At 31.4% G+C, this 18,587-nt stretch overlaps 1 protein-coding gene across 1 annotated transcript; it reads right to left on the bottom strand.

Moving 5' to 3' along the window:
• Positions 1 to 472: 472 nt before the first annotated feature.
• Positions 473 to 15,248, bottom strand: LOC134700860 (thioredoxin-like protein 1). Its single transcript, XM_063562018.1, has 9 exons — positions 15,064 to 15,248; positions 12,368 to 12,464; positions 11,372 to 11,545; positions 10,405 to 10,527; positions 8,649 to 8,715; positions 6,924 to 7,017; positions 6,282 to 6,360; positions 5,474 to 5,578; positions 473 to 628 (listed from the first exon to the last, which is right to left on the bottom strand). The coding sequence occupies exons 1-9, from the start codon at positions 15,156 to 15,158 to the stop codon at positions 599 to 601; spliced, it is 864 nt and encodes a 287-aa protein (XP_063418088.1). The 5' UTR covers positions 15,159 to 15,248; the 3' UTR covers positions 473 to 598.
• Positions 15,249 to 18,587: the final 3,339 nt, after the last annotated feature.

Here is an 18,587-nt window from a genome sequence, read left to right as displayed (position 1 = left end):
TTTAAGACTAAAATGCAATTTTAATTTTTGCAAAATTAAGGAAAATCCTGTTTGATTTATATAAAGAATTTCAAAATGAGAGTTTTATTATTGCAAAAATTCCATTTTTCGTAATAATAAAAACATCGCAACAATTTCTGAATTTACAGTAGGATTGTATACAAAACTATGAAATCAAGTATCCACAAAGACAGATTTGTTCCTCATTCAATCTCAGAAAATTAATACCCACAAAAAAATAACAAATCAACAGAACTGTAAACCAACTTATTTTTTCAGAAGCAATTAATTTTTGCGAGAATAAAAATAACGTGAAACTCAATCTTTCCTTATTAAACTACACAATGTTAATTAGAAAAAAGCGAAATCAAATGGCTACAAAGTGGATTACAAAGGGTCCATGAAAATAAGTTGGTTTACAGTATTAATTCACATCACACATCTTGTAACTCCATTATACAAAAGAACAACAAAAATATAATCTTTTGTTTATCAAATAATTTATAGATCTTTTAATCAAATTTTCAACTGTTGATTCAAGTTTTTAAATATGAACAAGAACTTTTGAACTGTTTTTATGTCTTCTCCACACAATTCTTTAATGACTCTCTCCTTTCTTTCCAGCAACCTAAAAAGAGAAAGAAACATTATAATCACTTCATAGAAAAAATTGAGAAAAAAACAAGAATGTGTCCTCAGTATATGAATGCCCCACTCTCATAATCATTTTCTATGTTCAGTGGACCGTGAAATTGGTATAAAATCTCTAATTTGGCATTAAAATTAGAAAGATCATATCATAGGCAACAAGTGTACTAAGTTTGAAGTCGATTTGACTTCAACTTCATCAAAAACTACCTTGACCAAAAACTTTAACCTGAGGCGGGACAGAGGGACGGACGAACGTACACACGGACGCACAGACCAGAAAACATAATGCCCCTCTACTATCGTAGGTGGGGCTTTAAACAATTCAGGTTTTAAGGTTTAACAAACACCTTGACTAAAATTAATTTGACCCGTTTAATTTTTGACAAAATATTTACATTCATTTTTTTGAAGTTTGATTCTCTGAAAAAAAAAATATCAATTTTTTTCTTCAGAAAAACATTGGATATATAGCAGTTTGACAAACAGCAATTTTGATGGTTTAGAAGATTTGTATTCACTTAAATAATAGAATGTGATTAAAACGTTCAGCTGAGTTTTACAGAGTTATCTCCCTGTAGTGTTATGTACCTGGCACTTTAAACAAAAGAAACTAGAAAACACTTTAAAGAAACAATGAATGAAAAGTGTTCAAGCTAGATAATTTCCAAAGGTCCCAGTACCCCCATTTATCTTAACATAAAATTCAATCAGGTTCACTGTAAATCCAACTTCTTTTATCCTCTATTTAAAGACAAATCACTCTATTGTTTATGCGCATATACAAGCGCAACAGTACTATGCCGTCAGCGATTTGTGACGTCGCGGTTTTCGCGAACTGGAAACGTTTATTAGAGTTATTCCTCTTTGAACCGATGGAAAGAGTAACAATCGCTTTGATAGATTAATTTGCCGAGAAGAAAATGAGAATTGTTTATATATATATATGACATGTTCCAGAATTGGATCAAATATGAAAAATGAAAAGAGAGTCAACTATACAGCAATCTAACAACAAAAAATACACCATGAAAAATGACTGTAAAGAAACGAAACAGATTCTGGATACTCGACAATAAGATGAGCCAATCAAATTATTATATAATACTTTTTTCCTAACAAATTTTCTACATGTCTCGACTTTCGTAGGTTTGTAATTATATTGATACTTTACAAATCATTAATTCAATGTATCTTTATTAATAGCAATAGGTACATTAAGTACCTATATATGGATATGGCAAATTGCACTGACATACGTTACATTTTTACTTGAATATAATAATTAGATTTCTGAAAACAACAACAAAACAGTAACCTAACGACGCATGCATGTAAAACAAAGTACATCTAGAGAAGTTAACATACAAGCGATGCCTTCTAACATTGAAGGTTTTTTTATATGACCATTCCGAGCTTGTTCCGATTTACCAAATTTGATATTCATGTATAAGGTGCGCAATTTTTGTATAAAAAAAACAACATAATTTTGCCTGTGTTAAAAAGTTGTCGGAATGAAGAATTACAGAGGAATGCATATTGAAAAAAATCAATTACAACAATTTTGAGACAAGAGGTCTGACTAGGTTTTATTCATACTCACAGCTGTTTGAGTATACTTAGACTGAGTTTCTAGCAACATTACGGAATATTTCAATATTCTTAGATGCCGAAGGATAAATGATCAAAACAGAAATCATGTTAATAAGACTCCGTTAACACTTGCACGGAATTGAAATTAATTCGATCTCTGAAAAGCATCTCGCATTTTCGATCTTATAAGAACTTGTGCGTTTACATTTAGTATACATTATGAAGGACGCCTCCGGGTGCGGGAATTTCTCGTTACATTGAAGACCTGTTGGTAACCTTCTGCTGTTGTTTTTTCTATAGTCGGGTTGTTGTCTCTTTTATACGTTCCCCATTTCAATTCTCAATTCTATTGCAGATCTAAATAATCGGTCTAACCATTTCGTTAACAGAAAATCGTAGAAATTTGAATAAGGAAATATTTGGTTCATTAGATAGTTATATGCTTCTACATTTATTAATTCTATTTTTGATTAACATGTTATAAGTAATTAAAAACAAAGAATTGACAGAAACAAATACTTATAACGGTCATTTCGTTTGAAGATTAGTAATTTACAGAAAAAAATAGAATAATGAATACAATTGAAAAGATATTTTTTTAAAAGGTGCATCGAATAACACACGTATAGTAAGCAAATATGTAACATATAAGTAACCGGGCATCAGCCGGGCACTGTTCAAAAACGAGTATTTACGCCTTAGTATAGGGTTATTTTACTTCTTAGAACCAATATATATAGAATCAGAGGCAAGAAAAAAAAAAATGGAAAAAATTTGTTTAAAAAGGTGCGACCTACAACAAACATATTGTAAGCGAATATGTAGCAGGTCATCTGTCTCGCGCTTAAACTAGATAATACGCGCTAAAATGTATGTTTCGCTTTTTAAGAACCCATAGCTAACACCAGAGACAAGAAAACAATGGAAATTCAAAAGATTTGTTTCGATATAGGTGCAATGTATTTCAAACGTATATGCAAATAAGGAACGAATAAGTAACGTAAAACTACATCTGGAGATGGAATGTTTACGTCTGATTGAAGATAGATCTTTCTTTTTTTTGCAATACTAAATATCGGCGATCTCAGAAATGATCGATCTTTATTGTTAGTGGAAACGGAGTCTTAGATTTCTAATGATTTTAAGCAATTATCATCAAAATAAAAAGGAACAACATTCTTAAACGAAATAACAATTCATGATACCGGAAGCAAAAATTCTGTCTTGTCTTTCAGGTATACTTTGATTGAACAATGATATTATATAAAAATGTCTTCACTATTTTAAAAATAATTTCTGTTCCAACACATAATCAGTATGAATAATCAGAAATGAAATGTTCAGAGAAGCATTCGTGTGTACATTTGTACAATACATTGTTTTCCAACCACCGCATTTATATTACGTGTCTGTGATGCTGACTGAAAACTAAGTACTATCATGTGTAGATTTATGTGAATTTATCGTAGTTTAAAACAAAAAAACAACAAAACAGCAAATGACGAGAACTAGTTTTCCCTAATTTGTAAGAATATAGCCTAAACCGGCCGAACATCTTTCGACGTTGTTTTTAGAATTGGCGCAATGTTTTCCCGCCAATTCAATTTGTTAACCCCTTTTTAGAAATATCTCTTTTCCCATTACGGTGACCCCATTTTTTTATTTCCTTATTTTGTTAAGATATAAACAACGCATATTCTATTGAAGACTCATGGAGATATTATTGGTCATTTTTTTTAAAACTAGATTTTTTATAGGTTTTTCACAATAAAATAAAGGCGGGAAAACTATTATAGCAACTTATCGTTATTATTTTCCACTCAGAAAATGGTGATATTAGTAAAATAGTTTGTAAAAAAAACTAGGTTAACAAAACCGACAAGTTTTTTTTGGATACGGACTTTAAAAAAAATATTACACTGCTATTGACTAGAAGTCATAATTTCCAAATTCCGTGAAAAAGATGGCGTTTTAAATCGGAAACGAGGTCGGTGACCCCATTTTTTTATTTGCTTATTTTAAAGCTTTAACCTAGCCTAAAGTAAAAATAAAATATAAAGAAGATATTATTGGTAGATCTGAATAGAAGGATTTGTCTTTAAAGGAATAAGGTACCATATACAAATGATTGTTGGTTGGTGTTTAGCCCCACTTTCAAAAAATTTCATAGCTGACAATTTCTTATTGCTGGTGGCAGATGGAATCATTTGTAAGATAATAGTCTCATTAACAATTATACCACATCTCCTAACTTTTATATGAACATCAAAATGGCAAATATTGAGGAATATTTCTTCAAAACATATAGTGTAACTTGCCTAATCCGACACTGAGTATTTCAATATCCGGCTTTAACCGACACATTGTCATATTCCCAAAATATGCCTATCCTTGCAGAAAAAAACCTGAGTATTCCGACACCTTGCTTTATCTGACATTATTTTCTGGTCCCCCAGTGTGTCTGATTAGGCAAGTTACACTGTTCACAAAATGTATTAAATCTTTAATGAAATATTATAATTTTTGTAACAGTTTTTTGTTAAGTGATTGTTACACCTCCAATATTTAGAATGTCAAACATTTGATATAGCAGACATGGATCCAATCATTTTGAAATTGATGTTCCATCCCACAGAACCTCTCTGGATCCACCGATTGATAATAAAGTTTATCGGTCGTCCCACTGTCTATATCACTCTGTTCAGCTCTTAATATTATTCCGTATCATGTCTTTGTGACGTCAAATATGTTGACCCGGCCTTAATAACTTTAACGCGGACATATCAGCGACGTCATAATGTTTGAACCGACGTAAATAACTTTGACACGAACTTATTAAGTCATCTTTTGTGTGCTGGTGAAACAAAGAAAACACTTCTGGAACACGCAAATATAGCTCAATAAATCGATTATCAGATTATCTGCATATTGATATTGTAAAATATCAGCTGCTTGAAATTATATGAAGGCTTTTTGATCTCGTTCGCTACGCTCACTCGACAAAAAGCTTCATATTATGTCTCGCAGCTGATATTTTACGATATCAACATGCAGATAACCTGATAATCGGTATGTAACCTGCCTAATCCAACACCTAAATATTCCAACATGCTGCTTTAACCAACACAGTCATGGTCCTAAAATATGCCCATCCATACAGAAAAATCCTGAGTATTCTGACACGTGCTTAATCTGACATTTTTTTCTGGTCTGTATAGTTAAAAATATTTACCCGTTTAAAATCTGTCATGTTAGTTTTAGCCACTGGAGTTCCTACAAGTCCTAGATAATCTATCTGTGTTACATCACCTCCACCTAAGTTATCCTTTATAAATATCTGAAAAATAAAAAAAAAATATTTCATAGAATGTACACTACAGTTTATGCAATTATGCATGTAAATATGCAGTGGATATAAAAAAAAAATATGGATTTAATGCTTTTAGAGGCCTGAAATTAAGATGTTGTCTGATGTTGGATTGTAGTTTTTTATCATATCTCTTTTTTATTATTGTTTTGTACATACATCAGGCCATTCATTTTTTCTTGATTTTTATTTACAATCATATCAGTGCTATTTTTAGATTGCTTTAAAGTATTATATCGCTCATTGTTGAAGGCAGTAAGGTGAAACTCAATTGTTAACTTCTATGTTCTTTTGAATTCTGGCTGAGTGTTTTCTTATTGGCAAGCATACAAGATCTTCATATTTTTATATTGGTAAACCATGAATTTAAATTTTAAAATTATATGACTAATCAATGTGCTTGTAAGCTTAAAACGGTAAAGATTGATTCAATTTATCAGTGGGAAGTACAATTAATTATATTGCATTGGTTGTAGTTGATTTTACAGCAATTCTATAAACAATGGAAGATAATTTTCTACATTTGACAATGCCTGTACTAAGCCAGGAATAAGACAGTGGTAATGCAATCTTTACCTAGCATTTTTGTTGAGCATTTTTTTTTTGCTCAATTTTGCTGTATACTATTTCTACCTACAATGAATTTGACATTTAAATAAATAAACAACTTTACCGTTACACTGCCAACATTTTGGAATTTAACATATCTCAGTGGTATAAGTGTTCCTTCTTTAACATCAGCTGGTGTTAGTCTACAAAGAAAAAAAACCCAAATAAATCAAGGATAAAATTTTGCACACGAAGAAAGTACATGATAATGTTATTTAGACACTGACCTTTTGTCTCTATAGAAGTTTTTTTCTTTGTACAATCTTTTCATAAATTTTACATTTTAAATGAAAGGGCTAGTCAACATAAATGGAATACAAAATTAAACATTGTACTGTATATGCATTTGACAGTTATGGACAAAGGAAGATAACTCTAACTTTAACAATGGCACTAGTGCTATTTTTAAAACCGATACTAGATTCATATTTTTTTGGTATTTGGTATTTTAAGGACAAGTTTGGTCATACACATACACACCATTTTGTAATTTGAATATCTGATTGATATATTTCTAAAATGTTCATGTCAAGAATGTTGAGCTTTGGGATAAGGAAATGCCTGAACTAAGTCAGGAATATCAAAGTTGTTTGAATTTTCCTTTGAGTATTTTTGTTATTTTACTTTAACTCAAAAGTAGCAATAAAATTAGGAAATTGATAAAAATCAAATCAGTCATATAACTGGTATTGCTTGTATCACTTACTCTAATTCTTGTGTTGCAATCATATTCTCTGCAGTGTCAAAATCTAATGATTTTGTTAAATTTTGAAATATTTTTACAGTCTTTGGTCCTTTATCTGAAATTCAAATTACCAGTAGATAATTAAAATTACACAATGGTTAAAAAATTGCTTAATTTAGTTCAGTTTTTAATAGTTAAAAAAAAGTATCAAGCATAGAGACATTAAGTTGAAAATTTAAGAAATCAAGGTTTAACTAAATATTTTCAAAAGGAACAAGAGTGTATGCATTCTTATGAAAAGCTTTCCCTTCTTAAAATTTTAAATATTTAATAAACGAATGTAGATGTCTGACACAGACCAAAAAGCTTTTAAGCTTTTGAGCTGCTGATTAAATTTAAAGTCATTCTCTTCTGTTAAAAACAAGAGGCTCTCAAGAGCCTGAATCGCTCACCTTAATTCTTTTGGTTAAATCTCTCATCAATGATTATTTTGGCTTTTCAATTTATTTAAATGTTTTTTGGATCGTCCTATTTTCTTCAAAAGCAAAAAAAAAAATCATTTTCTCCGATGTTCTATTTTAGCCATAGAAGCTATGTTTCTTGACATACAAGGAAATAAAATATAAAATTTATACCCCATGTCAGATTTGCTCTAAATGCTTTGGTTTTTGAGTTATAAGCCAAAAACTGCATTTGACCCCTATGTTCTATTTTTAGTAATGGCGAACATGTTTGTTGATAGATCAAAACTTCGGATACAATTTATAAACTAGATACCCTAAGGAACATTCAGTTAAAGTCTGGAAGTATTTGGCCCAGTAGTTTCAGAGGAGAAGATTTTTGTAAAAGATAACTAAGATTTACGAAAAATGGTTAAAAATTGACTATAAAGGGCAATAACTCCTAAAGGGGTCAACTGACCATTTCGGTCATATTGACTTATTTGTAAATCTTACTTTGTTGAACATTATTGCTGTTTACAGTTTATCTCTATCTATAATAATATTCAAGATACATGTAATAACCAAAAACAGCAAAATTTTCTTAAAATTACCAATTCAGGGGCAGCAACCCAACAACAGGTTGTCTGATTCATCTGAAAATTTCAGGGCAGATAGATCTTGACCTGATAAACAATATTACCACTTGTCAGTTTTGCTCTAAATGCTTTGGTTTTTGAGTTATAAGCCAAAAACTGCATTTGACCCCTATGTTCTATTTTTAGCAATGGCGACCATGTTTGTTGATAGATCAAAACCTCGGATACAATTTATAAACTAGATACCCTAAGGAACATTCAGTTAAAGTTTGGAAGTATTTGGCCCAGTAGTTTCAGAGGAGAAGATTCTTGAAATAGTTTACGACGACAGACGACGACGGACGCCAAGTGATGGCATAAGCTCACTTGGCCCTTCGGGCCAGGTGAGCTAAAAATATGTTAGTCACAAAATTATTAACTTTAATTAAAATATGATGGATGGTGAGGTGGAGTCATATCAAAAGTGCCTTCCGACCTCCCCCCTCCCACATACATTAATTTTTGGAAAACAGTTTTTAGCAATATCACAGATAACTCGAAAGAAAGAAAAACTTTGTCCCAATTTTGATTTCATTTACTAACATTTTTTGTTCTTAAATTACTTTACATATTTCATGTATTTCACTGCATTTCAAAACAAAAATATCGCAACAATTTTTCTGAATTAACAGAAGGTAAAAGATCGAAATCTGTGGTTACATACTAACCTTCAGGTGCATAAAGCTTCAATGAGTGAAGTTTCATATTCTGTGAGAATTCCAGATTAATAATTAACTGAAAAATAAATCAAAATATTCCATTACAACATCTACTGATTATTCTACTCTGTACCTAAATACTGAGAGCCATCTGACTACGAACTGTAACACCAAAGTTTCCTGGTTTCGATTCCCGTTCCGGGATGAAAATTTCAGGGCCTGAATTTTCAGCTCTCCCTTGACACCATTTGCGAGTATGGTCTTGAGCAAACGATGATGGTTCATCGGAAGGGGATGATAAATGGCTAACCTGTGTTAAGAGAGAGCCATATTGTTTGCACATTAAAGACAATGTTGTAGAAATCGAGAAAAAAAAAGGCAGGCTAATGCCACTACAAGGCAGCACTCACACCAGCTCAGTGGAAAGGGATCAATATAAGTTGCAAAACTTGTTTCCTAATCCACTATAAATAAATAAGTTTAAGGTGGTACCTAACACTTTCACTAAAATTACTTTGGCTCCTTTAATTTTAATAAAACTTTGACAAAGCATTTACTTTGACCCTTTGACAAAAATATAAAAATTTCAAAAATTTTGAACCAACCGTTTTGTCAGAAAAATTACACTGGTTATATAACAGTTTGACAAACACCAATTTTGATCTTTCAGAAGCTTATTATTCCCTCTACAACACAACGTAATTAAAACGTTTAGCTGATTTTACAGAGTTATCTCCCTGTAGTGTTAGGTACCACCTTAAACTAAATCAATTACTATGGATTCATGAGTTTTCGTCAGATACCTATTTTCATGGGTTTTATAGGTGAACCACAAATTTAAATATTCTGACAACAGATAACATATTTTCAACAGTGCTTTGTATACAGAAATTGACATAAATTTTAAAATATCCCCAAAAAATGCAAGTTTTTCGGCAATCCACAAATTCACAGTTTACAAGCCAATTCTTTTTACATGTGACTCACAAAAAATACATGTCAACTACCAGCATTCACTAAATATATGAAATAAATACAAGCAGACAACTGTTAAGCAGTTTAAAAATCATAGTGCTTATAAGCACATAAAGGTAAAGATTGCTTTAATTTATCAGTGGGAAGTATATTAAATACTGCATTGTAAATATAGACAAAGAAAGATAACTCCAATTTTAAGGATTACTTTAAATATGTCATAATTGATAATTTTGGATCAGATATTAGATTTCTGCACCGAGCATAAGTTCTGTAATTTTCTTAACAAGTATAACATAATTTTGTAACTTGAATATTTTAGCATGATTAGTATATATTTCATTGCTAAATTTCTGGAAATGTTCATGGAAAGAATGTTACAATCTTAATGAAGAATATTATGTACATGTACTATATTTGGTGTATCTCAAAAGAAGTGATAACCCTTGGAAGATTTAGACATCAAGTCAGTACCATACACATGCAATCTTTTTCCCAAAAATCTTACTGTAATTATCCTTTATCATCTCAAGGAGATTGATTTTCTCGCTTGAGCCAGTACGGGTTGAGAAGACGGATGATAATGTGTATATTGCTATTTTGCTGGGTTGATTTCATTTGCGATGGGCATGTGCACCCTTTAGTTTCTAACAATAATTTTTCATATCACTCTATTGTGCTGAGAAAGGAATTATCAGTCAGTAATATCAAAGGAAAATATTTGTAGAATAGTGAAAATAACACACCTGTCAATATCAGCAACAAATATAATACATGTAATATGACTGACCTGTTCATCACAGTCTGATTCCAGGTAGCCTCCTTTGGTTGACAATGCATGTTCCAGTGTATGTTCATCTGATTCATTTAAACACTCACAGCCCTTGGAACTTATAAATGATCCAATATCTAACTGAAAGAAGAAAAAAATAAAATAATTAAAATCTAATATTTAATGATTTTTACAAAAAACAATTCCAAATTACTTTGTAAATTCAGAAATTATTGCGAAATTTTTATAATTGCAAAAGATGCGACAGATTTATAATCAAAATAACTCAAACTTGCATTTTGAATTTTTCTATATGAATTAAACAGGGTTTTACTCAATAACGCAAAAAAATCAAATCACATTTAGTCTTAAATGAAAAAATTGTAATGATAAATACACGCAATAATTTCTGAATTAACAGTATATACATGTAACACTACAGGGAGATAACTCTTAAATAAATCAGATCAAAATTAGCATTTGTCAAACTACTCTAGTTCTAATAAAATTGTTCCTAAGGTTATACAAGTGTGTGGGACTGATAAATTATCCAATATCTAACTAAAAGGAGAAAAAAAAATTAACAATGAAAACTCCAGCACCTAATGCCACTTTGTAATCAGATAAGAACATGATTTTTACATCTAACAATTCTAAATTCATATGAAAATGTACATGTATTATCTATAATGCAAGCAGAAACAGTATGAAATTTATAAAGAACTGTGTAAAACCGTGCCTCACCCATGCAATTGCTGTTATCAGAGTTAAGAGTATTCTTGAATACAAGTATATATTAATAAACTATATGTCTAGGTCATTCTTCTGTATTCTTTAAATGCAATTCTCTTTTCTTTATTTTTTGTTGCCATGTTTCTTTATTCTTTATATTTTAGCACCACATCTTTGCTATAATCTTTAATTTTTGGTCCATATTTCACTATTGCTCACTCTGAGAACCCATCCAGACCCTCAAATTACTTACATGTCCCTTCACTGTTACATCATCATCTTGCCCCTCAGAATCTCCACCTTTCCATTGCTTTATCTTTTCTTCCAGTGCATTAGGGTCGGCACCTCTCATGGTATCTATTTTTGTTTTATTTTTGTAGAAGATAAATGTTGGCATAGCAGATATCCCTTCTCTGGCCCCTGTCTCCTGCAAAGGTATGATATAAGTGTGGACACACAAATATAACAGAATTAAAAGTTTTAATTATATAAAACAAATTAGAAGAGATTTCCAATGTCCCTGAGTTTTTTATCTATGAGTTTGACTGTTCCTCTGGTATCTTTCACCCCTCTTATATTTCATATATATTCTATCTGTCCAAATGCAAGAAGTGAAAATATTTTTAGGGTTCTTAACTTCAACCAAAAAATATCTTTGTACATTTAATACATATGTTTGTTTTAACAAATTACATACACGTTTAATTCCACAGCAAATGTTTGCACCTGTCCTAAGTCAGGAATCTGATGTACAGTAGTTGTCGTTTGTTTATGTACATGTAATATATATACATGTTTCTCTTTTCTGTTTTTTTTTTATATAGATTGGACCTTTGGTTTTCCATGTTTGAATGGTTTTACACTAGTAATTTTGGGGCCCTTTATAGCTTGTTGTTCGGTGTGAGCCAAGGCTCCGTGTTGAAGGCCGTACATTGACCTATAATGTTGTTTTTTTTATTTTTTTTAAATTGTTATTTGGATGGAGAGTTGTCTCATTGGCACTCACACAAATATCTTCATATATATATACATGACATATATATATCTAATATTTGAATATTTACTTCGTCAGACCCTTTGCCTTATGTTTCTTTGATTAAAACTCTTAAAAAGGTAGTTCTTTTCCACTCTCTTAAATCATTGTACATGTCATACATGACTGCTATCAACTTTCAACAAAAAAAATTATATTCCGGAGCCAAACTAACTACTCCTTTAATACATTATTCACTAACACTAAGCTATCTACCTGACATTGGTCTACATCAACCTTAAGAAATACAACTGTAGGATATTTTGTACTCAGTTCTACATAAATTGGAGCTATCCTCTGGCATGGGCCACACCTGCAAAATACAAATTGTAAAATCACTATCTATAAATCAGTCAGTGAGATGCTGTTAGTAGTTGCCTAGCATCATTCAACATGTTCAATAAAAGAGACATAAAAATTCCAAGAAACTGTTAATGCTCAGTATTAACATTGGAAAAAAGAACAATTTTATTTGAAGAAGTTTAAGCTCAAGTCATTGTCACTCTTAAGACGGTTAGCATTTTTCTAAAAAGAAAAGGAATAAATATATCATGTTAACCATGTTAACTTTAACATGTTTAAATATATATGAAGAAGAGGTATTTGGGAAATAAGTTATTAGATATGTTAGAGAAATGATGCACTTTCTTTAGTACACCGGCAGGCAAAGGAAATTATTTCCCAATATGCCCAAGACTTGTATTTAATTGTTTATTCTTTCAAATATGAGTAAATGAAGGATGGCTGGTACATGTACATGTAGGTGAATAACAAAAAAATAAACAAATTGAGGGCTGATTTATATAAATCACACCTCATCAGTCAGCTCTAGATTCTAGAAGCAACTTCATGTGACGGCGCATCCATTTTTGAAAGGCAAACATCCACTTTTTGATATGGGACAGGCAAATATCCACTTTTTAATATGGGACAGGCAAATATCCACTTTTTAATATGGGACAGGCAAATATCCACTTTTTAATATGGGACAGGCTTTGATGTCCCACGACCCCAGGTTTTCTGGCAAAACAGCTGTTGGACATCAGAGTAATCTTGAACTACCATTTGACTAGTTGTAAGTTCTGTATTCTGGTTCTACCCTCTGGACTTATCCAAAATCAATCTTAAATTTTCAATTTAATGGACAGGGATTCATATCAAAGGTGGACCAACATGACCAAGGATGAGGGTAGTAACGCCTTTTACAGTCAGACGTTTATATTCAGCATTAGCTTCAAATTGGTCAAAATTTTACCAAGGTTTGTCAAAATATCCTTATTGTTTTTAGTCAGAGGTCTCAAATAATTATATTTAACGTCACTTTTGGGAAAAAATAAGCGTGATGCATCAAAATCAGTCAATTAATTATAGTATCGCCTAAAAGAATACATCTTGTCACTATTTGTCTGCAATTTCCGGAAATTACACAGGTTCCCATAAAATTTTGATGCCATAAAACAAAATATCTGAAACCACAATGGAAAAGTGTTTGTTGTATACGTCAAAAGTTCAAGCGGCCGTGTCAGCTGAGATTAACAATAAGGTGTATCGTCGTGTCATATGTTTTCGTATGTCATATGTTTTCGTATCAACCACATTTCGTCGGTTTCGGCTGCATACGCGTACATTGTGGCGTGTTTTTCGGTTTCTATATTTAGAACAACAACACCACTACAACTTGACATATTTAAAACATATTCAACGTCGCTTTTTAAAGACGTTAGAACAAATTAAATAAAACTGACCTATTTAGCCATTTTTATTTAATGTCAAAAATATGCATCACTAGAATAGCTATAGAAAAAAATTCTGAAGGGTTAAAATAAAGTCCAGATATGTTTTTTGCAAGTCAGATACCGGATCTTCAAGACATATGACTGTCATGTGTTTTTTGGGCCGTTTTAATTACAAACCAGCGAGTTAAAATTAGTAGGGTTCTTATATAAAATGGTTTTCAAAATCTATAATTATTCAATATTTCATTTATAATTTTTTTGTATACATCCTTGATTCATGAAGATGAAACAGTCTTGACTTTTTATATTTAATCCTAAATTTTGAAAACTGCATTTTATTTTAGAAAAAATAATGTATTTTGTACAAACCAGGTGCCAATCTGAAATTAATCAAAATCTTAAAATTTCAGCACACAATTTACCAACCTAAAACTATTTACTAGTAATTTTTAGTACTGAAAAGTATTTATTTACTTTTTTTATGATTCAAGCGATCATTAGAACCACGACTTTAGAAAATATTAATTTCCGGATTTTGTAGTCATTTCCTGTCCGTGTACTGATCCAATTTTTATTTCATACGAAAACATATGACGCCGTTTTTTTGACATACAAAAATCGCAAAGTAATCGGAAACAGTAAAAAATCGTAGTAAGCATTGAAAAAAAATCTAGATACCTTAAATCAATCTACAGGACACGCTTTTTTAATTTGAGTAAACACCGGAATAAAAACTCAACAGTGAAAACTGTAAGCAGTGAAAATTGTTATTAGTACGAAAACACATTACACGATGATATGTGTACAGTTTATCATCAAGCACAAACAAAATTAGGGTAATGTCTATTGGCAACAACTTTTACCATTAATTGTCATAAATGTAACACTTATGCTACCCTCAGAGTCAGAGATATGTGTCACTATACAAATCCTGGAGGGACTATCTTTTCTATAATCAAAAATCTTTTATAGTAACACCTTACATTTGGTATAATGCACAAGCTGTGACAAGGGCTCATATCATACATTATAGGTGTTTTGGGATCAGAAGTAAATCTATGGTACGAGCCCCCGTGAGTCGTCTTGTATATATTTCGAACCCAAAAAATCTATAATTTTGAGCCCTTGGCTTGTGGCAAGATGTGTCGATTTTGTTAGTAGAAACCCATTTCTTACCAAGTGGCATAGAAGTCCACGACAACTAATTTGGTACCAGCATTTGTTAACTCTGTCTGAAATTGTGAGTCCTCTGTGATTGTTCTTACTGACATTTCTGAAGATATAAATACTAAAAAGATGAATCCTGGTTTGAAAATGAGTTCGCAGTTTTGTCAACAACTGAGTTATCTTTCTTCTTTCGAATATTCCGGAAAGTATAAAAACAAGACGGGCAAATCCGAACCCGAGTTGGCAACTTATACTAATACTAATATTTCTTCTTACTCATTGTATGACACATTAAAGTAGATCTATCAAAATAAACCGATGTAATTATTATATTTCTGATCTATTTACAAATGTATAACAAACAGCTAGTGTTCATTAAAAAGGGGGAGAGACCTAATATAAAATTAGTACAAAGAGGGATAACTCTGGGTCGACATCATTTATTTTTCCATACTGACTGAGTAAAAGGAATTTCTTTCTATTTTACCAAGAATCTTTTTTAGATAACATATTAGTTCTTAGATATATTGCTTTTATTCATTATTTTAAATACAAAGTTCATATGATCACAGAATGTACTTACGAATTTATATCAACTATTAAGAATAGAGAAAAATTAGGCAGCAAATATTAGAGAAATTATGAATAGTGGGATGTCAAATTGCAAAAAATAGATAATGATGGGAAAAGATAAAGCTAAGAGAAAATGTCCTATAAAATTAAAAGTACATGAATTAAGTTATAGACCACAACCCAGGTCTTCTTATAGAGAGAGTATATAGGTAAACTAGCCGCTTCGTCTTCATTAACTCTTAATCCTGTATTTCTACCAAACTTGGACAGAGGCTTGTTTGTGATCAAAAGCTAACTATGTAAATGGAAATTTTGTAAAAAATATTTCCAGCTTTTCCTTTTGTTACACACATCCTTACATATGGACTTAAACATAAAGCCGTTAGTTTTTCTCGTTTGAACATGTTGAATTGTTTAACATTTGTCATTTCGGGGCCTTTTATAGCTGACTATGCAGTATGTACTTTGCGTATTGTTGAGTTCTTACGGTGCTTTAAACAGAATAATGCATTAAATACCTCAGATATACTGCACAGTTCAAATGCATTTTTACTGTAAAGAGCGTTTCCGGGATTTTGAAAGGGGGAACTATTCCAAAAAGAAAAAAAAATATATATCACAGAGTGTAGCCAGACTAAAAACGATTTTGAAGATTGTATGCTCAAACACGATACGTTTTCCAATCCGAGGGTTGACGACCTATTCGTCTCCACCCCGAGTTAGCCCTCTGCCTTGATGTTACGACATAGTTGATTTACATTCTAGTTTCAAAATAGGAAAATAAAGCCTGAAAGGTTCCTCATTCCTTTTTTTTTTTTAGCTCACCTGGCTCAAACGGGCCAAGTGAGCTTTTATCACCACTTGGCGTCCATCGACCGTCATCGTCCGTCATTAACTTTTACAAAAATCTTCTCCTCTGAAACTACTGGGCCAAATTTAATCAAACATTGCCACAATCATCATTTATTTATTATGTAAATAAGACCCACCAACCAACATGGCCGACATAACGTAATAATTTGGTCAAGATCTATCTGCCCTTTAATTTTCAGACAAATTGGACAATCCATAGTTTGGTTGCTGTCCCTGAATCGGTAATTTAAAGGGTTTTGCAGTTTTGGCTTATTATTTTTTTTATATTATTATAGATAGATATAAACTGTAAACAGCAATAGTGTCACGTTCAACACATGAAGATCTACAAATAAGTCAACAAGTCACTGTAACTACTGGACCAAGTTCATTATAGATAAAGATTAATGCCAGCAGCAAGCATGTTCAGTAAACAGTAAAGTAAGATTTATAAACAAAACACCATCACCAAAACACATTTTGTCAAAAAAAACATATGTGTTCTTTAATACTTTAATATGCACATAGGCTGTAGTGATATATAAACTGGGACATACAATATTTTATTATATCTTGTGTGTACATTGTAAATCTTAAATCCGTGTTTTAAAATCAGAACAGATAATAATGATATTTGCCGGATCATTTTTTCCAAAAAGAAATGCATTTAAGAATATCCATTTTTTTCTTATTTTTTTGGGGTGTGTGTGTGTGTCAGATTTCAAATTTATAGGAAAATGATTTCTTTTTTCAAGACAAAATCAATGTTCAGTGAGGAGTTCTATAATCCACCATTAGAACTGGAATAGCGGAAAACATTGCAGAAAAGACGAAACACACGTCAAGAATACCAAATTATAAGCCTAGTCTTTTTAATGAATTTTTTGTCTTTCTGTTAGAGGTGTGCCACGGCTGTACCATGCATTTTCATCTATTCTTCATAAATTCTGTTCATTCATTTTTTGGGGTCTATTTGTTTGCTATTCTTTATTTTGTTAGTCCATTTTTATGGAGATTAAGCCTATCATATTCTGTAAAGCCAGTCTAGACCATCATGTTTTGTCTTAATGAAAATGTGGAATAAACCATTTGTCGATTGTAAAAAAATATTGGATGTTTTAGATAAATTACGTGCTTTTGCTAGTCCTTTTGTTTCGATTAACTGTTTGACTTTTCCTCGCTTTATACAATACGCCCATACGATCTCATTAAATACAAGTTTTCCTTTCTGATTAAAATTGTTGTTTGATAATTATGGTTGTAAATTTATTTGCTGTAACTCTTATAAATATAGTAAAGAAGATGTGGTATGACTGGGCCCGTAATGACAAACGAAAACCAGTTCAAACGAGAAAACTAAGGGCTTAATAAATAAATTTATGTACAAAAAAGAACGTATAATATGTAACACATCAACAAACGACAAGGACTGAATTACAGGCTCCTGACTTGGGACAGGCACATACATACAGAGAGCATATTTCTCTAATGAGAAAGGTAAATATTTTATACATACGTCCTTGGGGTCTGATAAGATGATTAACAGCACCCAGTTTTCTCCTTGACAACATTTATGTAAGTTTCGGCAATGAGGTTTACTTAAAAAATGTGTATATACTTGTGGGCACTAATTGTGCCACTTTAATAGACTTGTTCCTCTTCTATTATAAATCACAGTTTATGGGCAAACTCAGTAAAGAACCATCTATATTCTGAATAATTAATAAATTTAACATCTCTAAGGATAGTTTTTCGTCAAATAATCTAAAATTCTTTAACTATATACTCCTGATGCTTATACCCAAAAGAACTTACTTTAAACGAATCTCACCTCAATAGCAATTACTGTCCTTTACTAGATTTTAATTAGATTCTTCAGTGTAACACCAGAAACTCTACACAATGTTTACCATAAAAGGGACGTTTTTTCAATAGTTATTATTGGCTTTCAGTAACTGTAAATACTCTCAGATTTGTACCTTGTGTCTTTTTGTTTTTTTGACGTATGTAAGTACTCGTCCACGTCCACGCTGTGTTTTTGATATATGTATTTTTATTTGTATCCATCCGATGAGTTAAGCATTTGTCAACTGATTTTTTTATTACCG

The sequence above is a fragment of the Mytilus trossulus genome, unplaced genomic scaffold (genome assembly GCF_036588685.1).
Source record: "Mytilus trossulus isolate FHL-02 unplaced genomic scaffold, PNRI_Mtr1.1.1.hap1 h1tg000187l__unscaffolded, whole genome shotgun sequence".
In the NCBI taxonomy this organism is placed as follows: domain Eukaryota; kingdom Metazoa; phylum Mollusca; class Bivalvia; order Mytilida; family Mytilidae; genus Mytilus; species Mytilus trossulus.
The sequence above is the reverse complement of the archived record's forward strand: the minus strand, read 5'-3'. Positions and strand labels throughout refer to the sequence as shown.